This window comes from Bacillus rossius, chromosome 1, assembly GCF_032445375.1.
Source record: "Bacillus rossius redtenbacheri isolate Brsri chromosome 1, Brsri_v3, whole genome shotgun sequence".
Taxonomy (NCBI): domain Eukaryota; kingdom Metazoa; phylum Arthropoda; class Insecta; order Phasmatodea; family Bacillidae; genus Bacillus; species Bacillus rossius.
In genome coordinates, this window is record NC_086330.1 from 112,414,049 (window position 1) to 112,426,186 (window position 12,138).

Here is a 12,138-nt window from a genome sequence, read left to right on the forward strand (position 1 = left end):
GCGAGCCATCAAAGACCGGCACTGCAACTGTCCGCATTTACACAAAAAACAAAAACGACGAGGAGCCGAAGTTTTCGCAGCAAGTCTACACGCCCAATGTCGACGAGAACGCGGGGCCAAACACTCTGGTCACGACCGTGGTGGCGTCGGACAAGGACGGAGACAATGTCCGTTTTGGTTTCGTGGGTGGCGGGACGTCGTCCGGCCAGTTTGTGATCGAGGAGATCACGGGCGTGATCCGCCTACACGGGAAGAGCATCTCGCTGGACCGCGACAAGTACGAGCTGAACGTGACGGCGATGGATGACGGGGCATGCTGCGTCAACGGCGATGCGACTGTCCACACCAGCACGGCAGTCGTGGTGGTGTTCATCACGGATGTCAACGACAACAAGCCGGTGTTCAAAGACTGCGGCACGTACTACCCCAAGGTCGAGGAAGGTGCCCCGAATGGTAGTCCTGTCATAAAGGTAACTATGGTTCTTGTAAGCAGATTCAGGGATCCTTGACTCTAAGTAGCTCTTTTGCCACCCATATTTCAGTTTTAGTACGAATATGATCAACTTAACCCATCAGCTTAATTTTTTCCCTCACATTACATACATCCCCAAATCATTAGCCAATAATGAGCTTACTCTTGAGCTGAAGTGAATCAATTACTGATAATTATTTTTGTGCTTTGTGGCATGGTTTTTTTTTTTAAATAAGAAGTTAATAAAATATATACTGTCCATAAGAAAATTAAAAAAAAAAAAATCAAACCTCAGGTTATCAAAGTGTAAATGTATTTTTTCTCACATGTAATAAATTCTTAGCTGGTAATATTTTTTACCAAGAAAGCTGCCGGAACAAAGTTTTTAAGTTTTTTTTAGCAGAATAAAATCCCTGAGTTATTTTCTTTTAAACAAGCTGGTTGATCTTAGACGTTGTATTTAAAAACACTCATTACAAGAAAGGGATTATATAAAAATAAACTTATAGTAGTTAAAAAAAAAACCTGGCTTTTTATTATTGAATGAACTAAAATAAAAAAAAAAACATTAAATTTTAATTTCAGTTTTTTGTTCAACAGCCAAATAATACACTTCAACTCTGTATAACTAAAATTGGGGTGCATGATATCATTCGTCTTAAATTTTCTATCAGTAATTGTAGGATATAGTTATTACGAAAATAAAAGAAGAGAGTGCCAATTTTTATAACACGAAGCATTGCCGCAAAGGGTTGAAAAAAAGGGTTTTAAAGTAACAAAAAATGCATAAAATCTGTACCTTGAAAAGTTTATTATAAAACATAATGATATCATCTAAAACTTTCGTCCGAAAATATTTTTAGATGACCAACCGTTACTGAAAGGGGTAGAAAATAACAGCGGTTGAAAGACACAAAAAATCATAACTCCCTTAATATGCACACTATTATTCCATACAAATTGTATGTAAACAGTATAAATACGAGCTATTGCTTCAAAGGTTTGAAAATAAACAAGGGTTAAATTTTTAAAATTTCATATTTTACATACCATTTACACTATCAAATTTGTTATAATTTATTGTAAAACTTTTAATTATTATCTATAACTTTTGTCTGAAATAATTTGTTATACAACCTACAATGTCTGCAAGAGGTGAAATATACAGGGGTGACAAACAATTCATAACTCCCTTATTAGGCACACTATCAAATATACTTTCAAATTGTTTGAAAATCTTATAAATATCTAAAACTTTTGTCTATAACAATTTTTGATAATACAACAAAATAAATAAAACTTCCCTATCATGTAGGTATATTACCCAATACATTCTTAATTTTATTTCTTTCTAAGTATTGACTAAAACTATTTTTAAAATAAATTTTTTTTTTAACCAAACATTACTATAAGAGGTGGAAATAACAGGGTTTAAAATTTAAAAAAAAAAAAGATCATTACTTTTTTTTTAATATATTTACAATCAAATCATTTATAATTTATTGTATAAATCCTAAACTTCATTTAAGACTTTGGCTCGAACAATTTTTGATGAAACTAATTATCACCGGAATAACAGGGATTGAAATATGAAAAAAAAAAAATGGAATATTTCTTGGTATCAAATTCATTTGAATTTATTTTAAACCATCTTAATATTATCTTAAACCTTGGTGTAAAGGAAATTTTTATATGGCTACGTTATTATTGCAAGGTGAAAAATAATGTTTGAAGGCTAAAACAATTAAATAATTACCTTATTTGAGATGTATTATGACAAATGGTTTGTTATTCAATGGTGGATACATTGCGTTGAAAGCAGTCGTAATATTTTCGCTGCATGGAAAATGGGCAAATATTTAATCAATAATTTTTTTTTATATTGGAGAACATTCATATATTATGTACATTAAGATCTTAAAATGTTACAGAACATTTTGGTAGTTTCCAAAATATTTTCCAGAAGAAATTGGTACTTCAGAATCTACCTATGCATGTAGGCTGTGCCGAAAGGGATTTCTTTCTATTGCAGCAACAAGTAATTTTTGATACATCTTGTTTGAATTATCATTTAACTTTACTAATCGTAATTTTTTCTGTTAAATAAATTAAAATTTGAAGATGTTTGCATAGTTTACTTTGAATTGTGTGCTGATGGCATTAGACTATGAAAACAAACTATTGCATGGCCTCAACAGAAAGTTAATGTATTAGCTTTCAAAGTTAACCTTCCATTTCACAATAACTGTAACCAACAAGCTACAGTTCATGACTGTTAGCTCAGTAGAAATTTAATTCTACATCTGTAACATTATTTATTATATTCAGTATCACATTATTTTCTTTTCTTGCAGGTCCACGCCACAGACGAAGACAAAGGCGTGAACGGGCAGGTGAAGTACTCGATAGTCCAACAGCCAAACCAGAAAGGAACCAAGTTCACTGTGGATGAGGAGACGGGAGAAGTTTCGACAAATAAGGTTCGTTACAATGCAGGCTATCCAGGGTAACAGCAAAAAAAAATTTGTTTGCTGTAGCATTGATCATAACAGATACAGTCTTTAAGAATACTTAAACTGAGTACTAATTTCCACACAATAATTATGAACCTGCATTTCAAACTAACAAAAGTTTAATGATAATGTTTGACAATGTTCAATTTTGAATATAATTTGAGAATCTTTATATCAAAATTCAGTATTCAGGTTTTCTGTGTGTAGCTCATTTATAGTACATCTTAGTAAGGGTTCTAAATGTTGTGTTTTAAATTTCTTTTTTTGCAGGTGTTTGACAGGGAAGGTGATGATGGCAAGTTTGTCTCGGTGACGGTGAAGGCGACGGACCAAGGGGAACCATCTCTAGAAGGAGTCTGCTCATTCACTGTCGAAATCACTGACGTTAATGACAATCCGCCGCTATTCGACAGACAGGTGAAGAAAATGTTGAAATTAGCCACTGATCTTGTAACAAATCAGATCTATTTTGTTTTCCTTTCATTTTGTAATATTGTTTTCTAGAAAACATTAATATTATTTTACATTGTTCCAGGGTGAAATTTATCATAATAACATTAGTAATTTTTTCTACCCACTTCTTTTGGTTGAGCACATGAAATATACAGTGAAAAATATTAAATTTCTTTCTTTAATTTGTTAAATTATCTAGCTAAAATGGTTCTTACATGAATTTTTGATTAGTTTTGGAACCAATAAAGTTAAAAACTAAACTATATTAACATTAACATTCTTTTGTGTGTGTGTGTGTGTGTGTGTGTGTGTGTGTGTGTGTATAAACACACACAGATATGCAAGGGGGGTAAACAGACATTAGTTTGAACTGATTATAATAAATTATAATTCTAAAGCTAATGAAGTGGGAAAGAAAATATTTAGTAAGAATCTATGGCATACAGTTAAAATACCAACTCCTTTAATACCTACTATTTTTCAATACTTGACACCTAAGAGAATGAAAAAAGGGTGCATGTGGTTTTATCAGAAGAAATTTTATACGTATCTGAAGCTAATCAAATGGGAGGTAAGATTTAGCTGTAAGTATAAATTATAAACATTCCAGAACTAACCAACCCATTTTTATTTTTAAAAATTTCAGCTCTTAGGGGGCTTGCTTTTATAAAGAAAAAATTCGTATCACCAAATATATTAAACTAAAAGGTAAGAAACTCAGCATGAAAGACGTCCATAAGGAGTTGGATACACATTGTGTTCATACCATTTTTCGTAATTTGATCATTAAGTGGATTAAGAAGGATTTAAGTTTGCTACTCAGAAATCATATCTTTGGAGCAAATAAAGAAAAAAAAATGTATTAGACATAAATATAAAATACAAAATTTCATTTCAAAATATAATGCAACATACCAAGCAAAGCTTGTAAGAATGGTTTGCAATGAACATAAAATCCAACCTGTCGACGACAGGTACTGCAGCTAGTTGTAACATGCTGCCCTAGGACGGGAATATAAAAAATAAATCAATATAATTAGTTTGTTGCATGTGGCATCTTTGAAACGTTGATACGGGCAGCTGGTTGTACAGATCTTGTGATGTTTATTCAAGATAAATCTTCAACCAAAGGATTTCTCAACTGACTGCAACTAAATTATTTTTTGCAAGTACCCAAAATACACTCTGTCATCTTATGGCGCTTGGCATTTTTTCTGAAGGGAAACTCCTTGTCGCAATAAATACACCGGTGACCTTTCGGTACTGTTGCAGGCAATGATCCGGTATCCATATTAGCTTCGGCAACTAATACCAGTTAAGCACTTGCCTAGACACAATTTCCAATATTTTACAAATGTTATTTGCGGAAGTTTCTCGTTACCAATTTGCGTGGTTTGCCACTGCTACGGCAATGATATTTCGTTAGTCATGGTTTATCAGGTCAGTTTACTGCCCTACCTGCTGTCACCTGGACACGGGTGTCCGGTGAAGCTTACCAATAGAAAAACAGAACTTGTTTCTTAATACATTGTGAGGTCACGCTCCGGACCTGGACGAAATCTTTACTGATGAACACCCAAGTGTCCACCTCGAGCCCACTGCAGGTCTGGGGAGCCTGGCTCATTGAGGACTCGCTCCATCTTCCCGTCTGGCGGCCAATCACGGCCCTCCGCTGACTCTCCCGGCCACCTGGTAACAGCAGAGCGCCTGCGGTGCCGAGATTGCTGGTTTGTTAATATTGTTCATGTATTTTACGTGTTTTTCATAAAAATAAAGTTAGATTTATCCTTTACGAAATGTAATCGTTGAAAAGGCTAAAATGAAATTATTATTCACTAAGATATATCTGTTATCTTAAAATATGACAATTTTATAACTTTTACAGTTTTGGCACCTAATGAGTACATAGCTAGCACAGACAAAGAAATGGGAGAAAAAAAATTATATAAATACTAATCTACCTTATTTAGGCTTGAATTTTTAACCCAAACTATTAATTTTTTTATAAATTAAGGTTTTAAGGCCTGCGACTAATATCTCCGTAATTTCCACATTTTAAGTGTTCATATTTGTAAATAATAACTAAATTTATAATACTTTGTACGTTTAAACTAATTTTTATGGTAAAATCATCCCAATTGTGGTAAATAAAACTTGATTCATAACAAACACTGCTAAAATTTATTTTATAATTTTTCAGCATTGATGTTAGGAAATAATATCTTTAAAGATTATTGAAAGATAGCTTTTTTGCGCACAGACTTCATACATGGTTCCAAGGACTTCATTTTTATATGGTGTCTGAGTTTATTGTCACTCTTGCTGTGACTGCCTGACAAGACTGGCAGAGGATGGAGCCCTCTTTCACCCTAATGTCACTGCATCACCGCCATGTGGAAGTGAGGCATTTGAGCGCTCAAATTGAAATTTATCTCGTGTGAAATATTTTTATTTAAAAGTGTAAAATTTTAAAAAATGAAATTGTTATCCGAAACAAAAAAATTGCATTTAAATGGAATTAAATGTAATAAGGAAAAACATTTTTGGGTGTTAGCCATTTATAAATTTTTATCCCTTAATGATTAAAACAAGATTGATTCAGAAGAATTACTTTTTAATTTTTTATGCACATGTCATACATTTTATATGAAAATGTGCAATCGTGGTCCTCTTTATTTCACTCCTTTTTACATACAATTTATTATTTCTTTTAATTATTCTCATTAGATTAAAATGGGTTTTAAGTACTTATATATTTTGCTGAATGAGCTCTTTACATATTTAAACTAAATCTTGTATTTAAGTTTTTCTGTGGCCTCAAGTTAAGTATGTAGCATGCTTGCCTTATATACTTTTAATATGTATATTGATTTATTTCTGAATAATTGGTCTCACAATCACTGATGTGGGCCAGTCATCTGCGGAGTGCAGATATATGGTGGACATCTCTCGGTAGTGCCGTGGTTTGATTTTGTTGCGCGGCGCCAGCTCTCTCAGTAACAGCACCCTCCCACAGGCAGGTCAGTCGTGGGCGGCGTGGCCCGTGTGGCTTACCGAGGGAAAAGATGCTAGGCAGCCGCACTGACCCACATGCGGCAGGCTCGTGTGTATGCCCTCTACTAGGCTAGACACACGATGGACACTCACTGGGACGGGATAACGATCGGGGTTGAACAGTATTCGCATGTCAGGTAGTAGCCACGTCCGACCTTACTGCATTGCCCACATACATTTACAAGTAAAACTGCACAAACCTCCTCACTCGTAGATAAAACAGTAATTTTGGATGGTTACATTGTGGCCGGTACTTGGGAAAAACACACGGAGTTGGCCAGTCTCAACACCGTGGTGCCTGCTCGTGTGCCCTAAGGAGTGAAGCAAAGAACTAAGGAGGGTTTAGGCACCCCACTCAAAACAAGCACACTGTGAGATGCATGCAGGGCTTCAGGATTAAGAAAAAGGTTTAAAAAAAATTAACTATGGTATTTACTAATCAGTTAAGGTGAGGCAATGATGGGAGAGCTCAGCGAGACTAGGTCTGACTCCACCTGTGGGAGGCACAGGACAGGAGCATGGTTTATAAAGACGCGACTTCCGTTCCGTTCGGCAAGAGCGGAAGTCGTGTCAACAATATCACTATTTTAAATCTCAGATGTGGCAAGTCTGTATCTGGATGGTTGTTTTAAGAACATATAAATTACGCTGAAATATATAACGCCCTCTACTTTGATGGTTTAAGTTTTACAGCAACATATTTAAACTCAACACACTGGTGGTGGCTGACCGTGACATCACAGGGTGTGCTCTAACAGCAGCAGACGGTACTGGGACCTGGGCTTTGCTTACTACTGCCCAGGGCAGTCCTATGTCATCGCTATAGCTTACTTCTGTAAATTATTTTAGTAAGGCCTTTAACTACTCTAAGAAAAGGGTATAATAAATTTTTACAAGAAGTAGTATCCAGATTATGTATTTCCTTTTGTCATTTGTCAAAGAAAAAAAATTATTGGGAGATTTTCAGAAAATTCTTGTCTTACATGACATATAAATGAATTTATGAATGAATTAAGCATTCAAAACTTTATTTATACCTTAAAATCACATACATTTGTGTTTTTTTTTTGCAGAAATATGTTGAGAATGTGAAGCAAGACGCGAGCATTGGCACCAACATACTCAGAGTTTCAGCATCAGATGAAGATGCTGACAACAATGGCGCCATTGTGTACTCTTTGAGTGCGCCATCCAATCCTTCAGATCTCGAGTATTTCGAAATCCAGCAAGAGTCTGGCTGGATTGTGCTGCGGAAACCTCTTGACGTAAGTATTCAAACATTGTCTTTGACTTGAAAACTATTTTTCTGTTTCTTTTCATTCTTGCAAATTAGTTGATGGCCTTTTGGCCATTGAGTTGTTACATAAATGAAATAATTATTACCTGGTTCCACAAATAACATTAACATTAATGCAAAATTTAATATTGGAAATAAATAAAGTCAGTGTTTGTTTGTTACAAGGGCTTAGCTAGGATTTCATTTTGCACAAATAAATTTTTTTGGCATTTTATGCTATAGTTTTTGAAGTTATACTTGTTTAGGTGAATTTATTATAAAAAAAATTTTTGAGAAAGAATTTTTAAGATGCAACAGTAAAAAATAGTTATTTTAAAATCTTATATTTTAGTGATTGATATTGAATACTGGTCCATATGATTAAAAAAATTTATATTGTGAATACTAGTAATATAAATTGTGTGTATATTTGTTCAAGTGTATATATATGATTGAGTTTATGTCCCTGTATGTATAATATATTTGCATTATAAATTATAACATTATTATTCAATAATCATAATTAATAAATTAGAATACACATTCAGTATATTTATTGATTTTCATTATTAATAAAAAAATTATCTCAATTATTTTACTAAATTAAATAATTAATATTATACTTGTGATTTTATTAATATTGAATGCTGAGATTTATTTAATTTATCTAATTTGATTGAATTTTTATAATTTTTGCATGCAAAATTAAAGTTAATTTTTTATTATGCCAAGTAAGTATAACTTCTAACGCTTGTACATAAGTACACGCCCATTTAAAAAAAATATAATTTAACGGCATTAAAAAGTGCTTTGTTACAAATAATGTAAGATTATTTAAATTGCAGAAATTAATTATTTGAAGTTCATGTAAAAAGCAAATCTACTTCTTGCTCAGAACAGTGGGGAGGAATATATACCAAAATCTCCCCCCTGGCTAGGCCCTTTGTATGTAAAATATTTAGTACTAATCATTGTGGGCAAAGTTTAATAGTGTGGGTGTCATATTTCAAAATTTTCAGGTAGATACATTTTTGCTCTGGGACTAAATATATTTTTTTAGTAACGGATACATACTCATGTAGTAAACAGCTTTTAGCTATAATTATCTAGTAGATTAACAAGAATATTCATAACTCAATAGCAAGTAGTTGTCACAAGATGGTGTTACCAATATAGCATAAACGTTTCAGACACAATTCTGACACATTACAGTGGTTCAGTAAGGTAATGTTATGTTTCTGAAATGTATCTGAACATTGTGCTGTGTGGTAGTATGGGTAGCATAATAACTGTGGGCATAGTACAGCCTGGTTGCATTTCACATTCCTGTGGATGCTTCACAAACAGTGGGCTATCTTGTGTGAATCTTTATGACTTATTGTATCAAAGCATGTAGCTTATAGGTGCACCTACAGCAAAAAATGAAGTTGTCTATCACGTACACGTCACACGTGATTCTCAAGAGCTTTTGAACACCGTCATCATTCGGCTACAAGTTATTGTTTTGATAGTTTTGAGAGCATGCCTTTGGCTGTCCTGCTCATTGGTTTGCTGCAAGCAATTTGCTACATGGGTAAGTGAATTATGCAATGTGTGACATAATGTAAATACCCTTCATTTTAAGACCCGCTTTGTTTTCTTTGGACCCCTGTTGCATTGAACTTTGCCCTCAAGAATTTGAAGTGATAATGTGGTCTTCAGACGGAATTGGAGTGCACAACCTTCTTAAGGTGACAATAGCTTGTGATTTTACTATTGACTTAAAATGATGTGCATTAATTTTGCACGTTGCCATCAGTGAAGTTAGACTGAGCTGGATCCGCTGTTGCGATAATGTAAATATTTCAGCTTCTTAGGTTATATTCATTAATTTGATCACACATTACTTTAAGTTGCTCTAAGAATATATATATTTCACAATATATATATTGTATCTTGAATAAGTTTCCTTTGTACGGCACTACCTTGTATACTTTTATTATGTATATTGTATCACAATCATTTTTTCCATTGATTTTCATTAAATGCAATGTATACACACTGTATATCCAAACTGCACCTTAATTTTTCTCTGTTGATTTCGTAACATTGCTGCCAATTTTGAATGCATAGTAGTTGGATATACTTTGAAGTATATGCTTTCTTTATCAGAATAATATTTTCACGTTCTTGGACTCAGTCTATTTTTACTTTTTGATGTGTATAAATTGTGATTTTTACACAATGAGTGATTTTTGTGACTGATAAATAAGTTCTATGATAGTTTTTTTTTTAAACTAAAAGTATAACATACTAATTTTTGAACTACTTTTCAGATAGAGCATGTACACATTTTTGAAGCCTGACTACAGTTTTGGTGGCATATATGTTTTTGTATTGATATGTCTTTTTTGCCTCCTTTTTCAGGAGGAGACATGCAAAGTGTGCATTGTTTGTATATTTTGGTCGGCCAAGGCTATCAGAGGTGAATTTTTTTTGCATCACCCTTAGGCTGGGATCACTCTGATATTTCTTGGTCGGTATCACATTTGTGACATTTTTCCTTCTGTGTATGGGGCAGCGTATCTTATAGATAAAAGAAACCGTCCGTAATTTTTGGGCGTTCCGTTTGAACGTCGTCATTTTTTAAGCCTTTTTTCCTCTCCTTTCCTTCATTGATACTTGGAAGTGCATTATTTTTTCGCATGTATATTGCCTGCTTTTGATGATATTGCTTATATAATTTTAAACTCTTGTATTTTATTTTGTTGACTGCACCATTTCTGTTCTTCGGGATCGAACCAGTACAAGGGATGTTTTTCAGTAAGTAGGTGACTCCATGTCCGTTTTATGACGAGGAAAGATCATAAAAATCCTCGTACTTTTGTAGTTTTATAGAAAGTAGTATAGTTGCAATAATGTTAAGTTCTGTCATTAAATAATTTATAGAAAGTTAAAATATTAGTATTGCATCTAACTTTTGAAAGCTGTTATAATTTTATTATGATTCATTTAGTATATTTTATTTTTGTACTAACAATTAAACTTTTAATGAAAATAGATTAAATATAGTTTGTTAATTAATTATTATTACATGTTTTTTATTTTTCCTAATTGTTTTTTAATTATTTTGTATTAGAAAAGTTCAGGTGTTTGTGGTATGTTGAGTTCACTTGTTTATTGAGTTGTTTCTTTTATTGAATTGAGCATTCATTGTGCTTTGTTACATCCCCAATTGACCTGACGGCACATCTTTTCGTACCACTGTAGCGAGAAAGATACCGCCTGCGTGTCCGTGCATCGGACAGGGGCAGCCCTCCCTCGTATGCGGACGTGGACGTTGAGTTAGACGTCGTAGACAGGAACAATAAACCACCCCTGTGGGACGTGAGCGTATACGGCCCCATTCACATCAAAGAAAATGTCACAGTTGGTACTGTAGTGACGTCTGTGAAGGCCAGGTTTGTATCAATCACGTAGCTCTAGATGTAAGTTCCCGTTGGTTCGACACGGACCGCTGGCTCCCCTCGGCGTCCGTGGTTGGGGGGAGAGGAGCGCGCGCGCTGGCCAGTCGTCTCGCACGTGGCAAGTCAGGGCTCGGGGGTTGTCAGAGCATCTCGGTCAGGTGGGCGGAGTGCCAAGGGGAGTCGGTCCAAACACCACAGTAACCCCCCTGCGTGGTCGCCTCTCTTGATCCTACACCCTCGCTCGACTAGCAAGTAAGAGAACTAATTGTGAACTAACGGCGTGGTTTTTTTCCTTGTTTTTTCCCACTGACAATTTTTTAATCTAGCGAGAGACTTACAAGCTGGAGGCCATGGCTCAAGATAAGGGGTACCCTCCCTTGTCACGAACCGTGGAAGTTCAGATCGATGTTGTGGACCGTGCGAACAATCCTCCAGTGTGGGACCACGTGGTCTACGGACCCATCTACATTAAAGAGAACATGCCGGTCGGGGCAAAAGTTGTGTCGGTTAAAGCCAGGTCTGTCAAACCCGACTCAGTGTTTGGTTGCTCCGTGCGGCACGCCTGATATACATATCTATCCTTGCACGGCACTTGTGGGAGTTTGTATTGTGCACGCTCACTCCCAGACACGTATTGCACGTCCAGAATTTTTTTTGTTGGTGTGTGGTTGTCCTTCCTATCCCTCGTTACCTGTTGCTACTTGTGATGTTCCAACTGACTGTTGGTCCAACAGATGGTCGGTAAGATGCCGAGATGGTCAAGTGAACACTTGCTGGAAAATGCAGGCAACCTTTTTTTTGAGTGCTGCATCTGAGAGAATTCACTTCATGTTTTTCTCTAACATGAGCAAGTTTTCATTTGACCTGTGTTTACAGAGATGCTTGGTGAGGGTATGGGCTGTGTGCTATTTGAGTTCACGTGAT

The 12,138-nt window shown here is 35.0% G+C and overlaps 1 protein-coding gene across 4 annotated transcripts in view; it reads left to right on the forward strand.

Annotated features, from left to right (window-relative positions):
* The window catches only part of LOC134542324 (neural-cadherin-like), an 865,978-nt gene that overhangs the window by 381,147 nt on the left and 472,693 nt on the right, over positions 1-12,138 (forward strand). For 2 of the 4 annotated variants that reach the window (XM_063386490.1, XM_063386483.1), the window contains exons 7-11: positions 1-470; positions 2,827-2,952; positions 3,256-3,402; positions 7,566-7,757; positions 11,018-11,208. In XM_063386490.1, coding sequence (XP_063242560.1) covers positions 1-470; positions 2,827-2,952; positions 3,256-3,402; positions 7,566-7,757; positions 11,018-11,208 — 1,126 coding nt within the window. Of the gene's footprint in view, positions 471-2,826; positions 2,953-3,255; positions 3,403-7,565; positions 7,758-10,174; positions 10,641-11,017; positions 11,209-11,540; positions 11,732-12,138 lie in introns of those variants that run through there. The other 2 variants (XM_063386476.1, XM_063386499.1) reach the window with 2 other exon arrangements.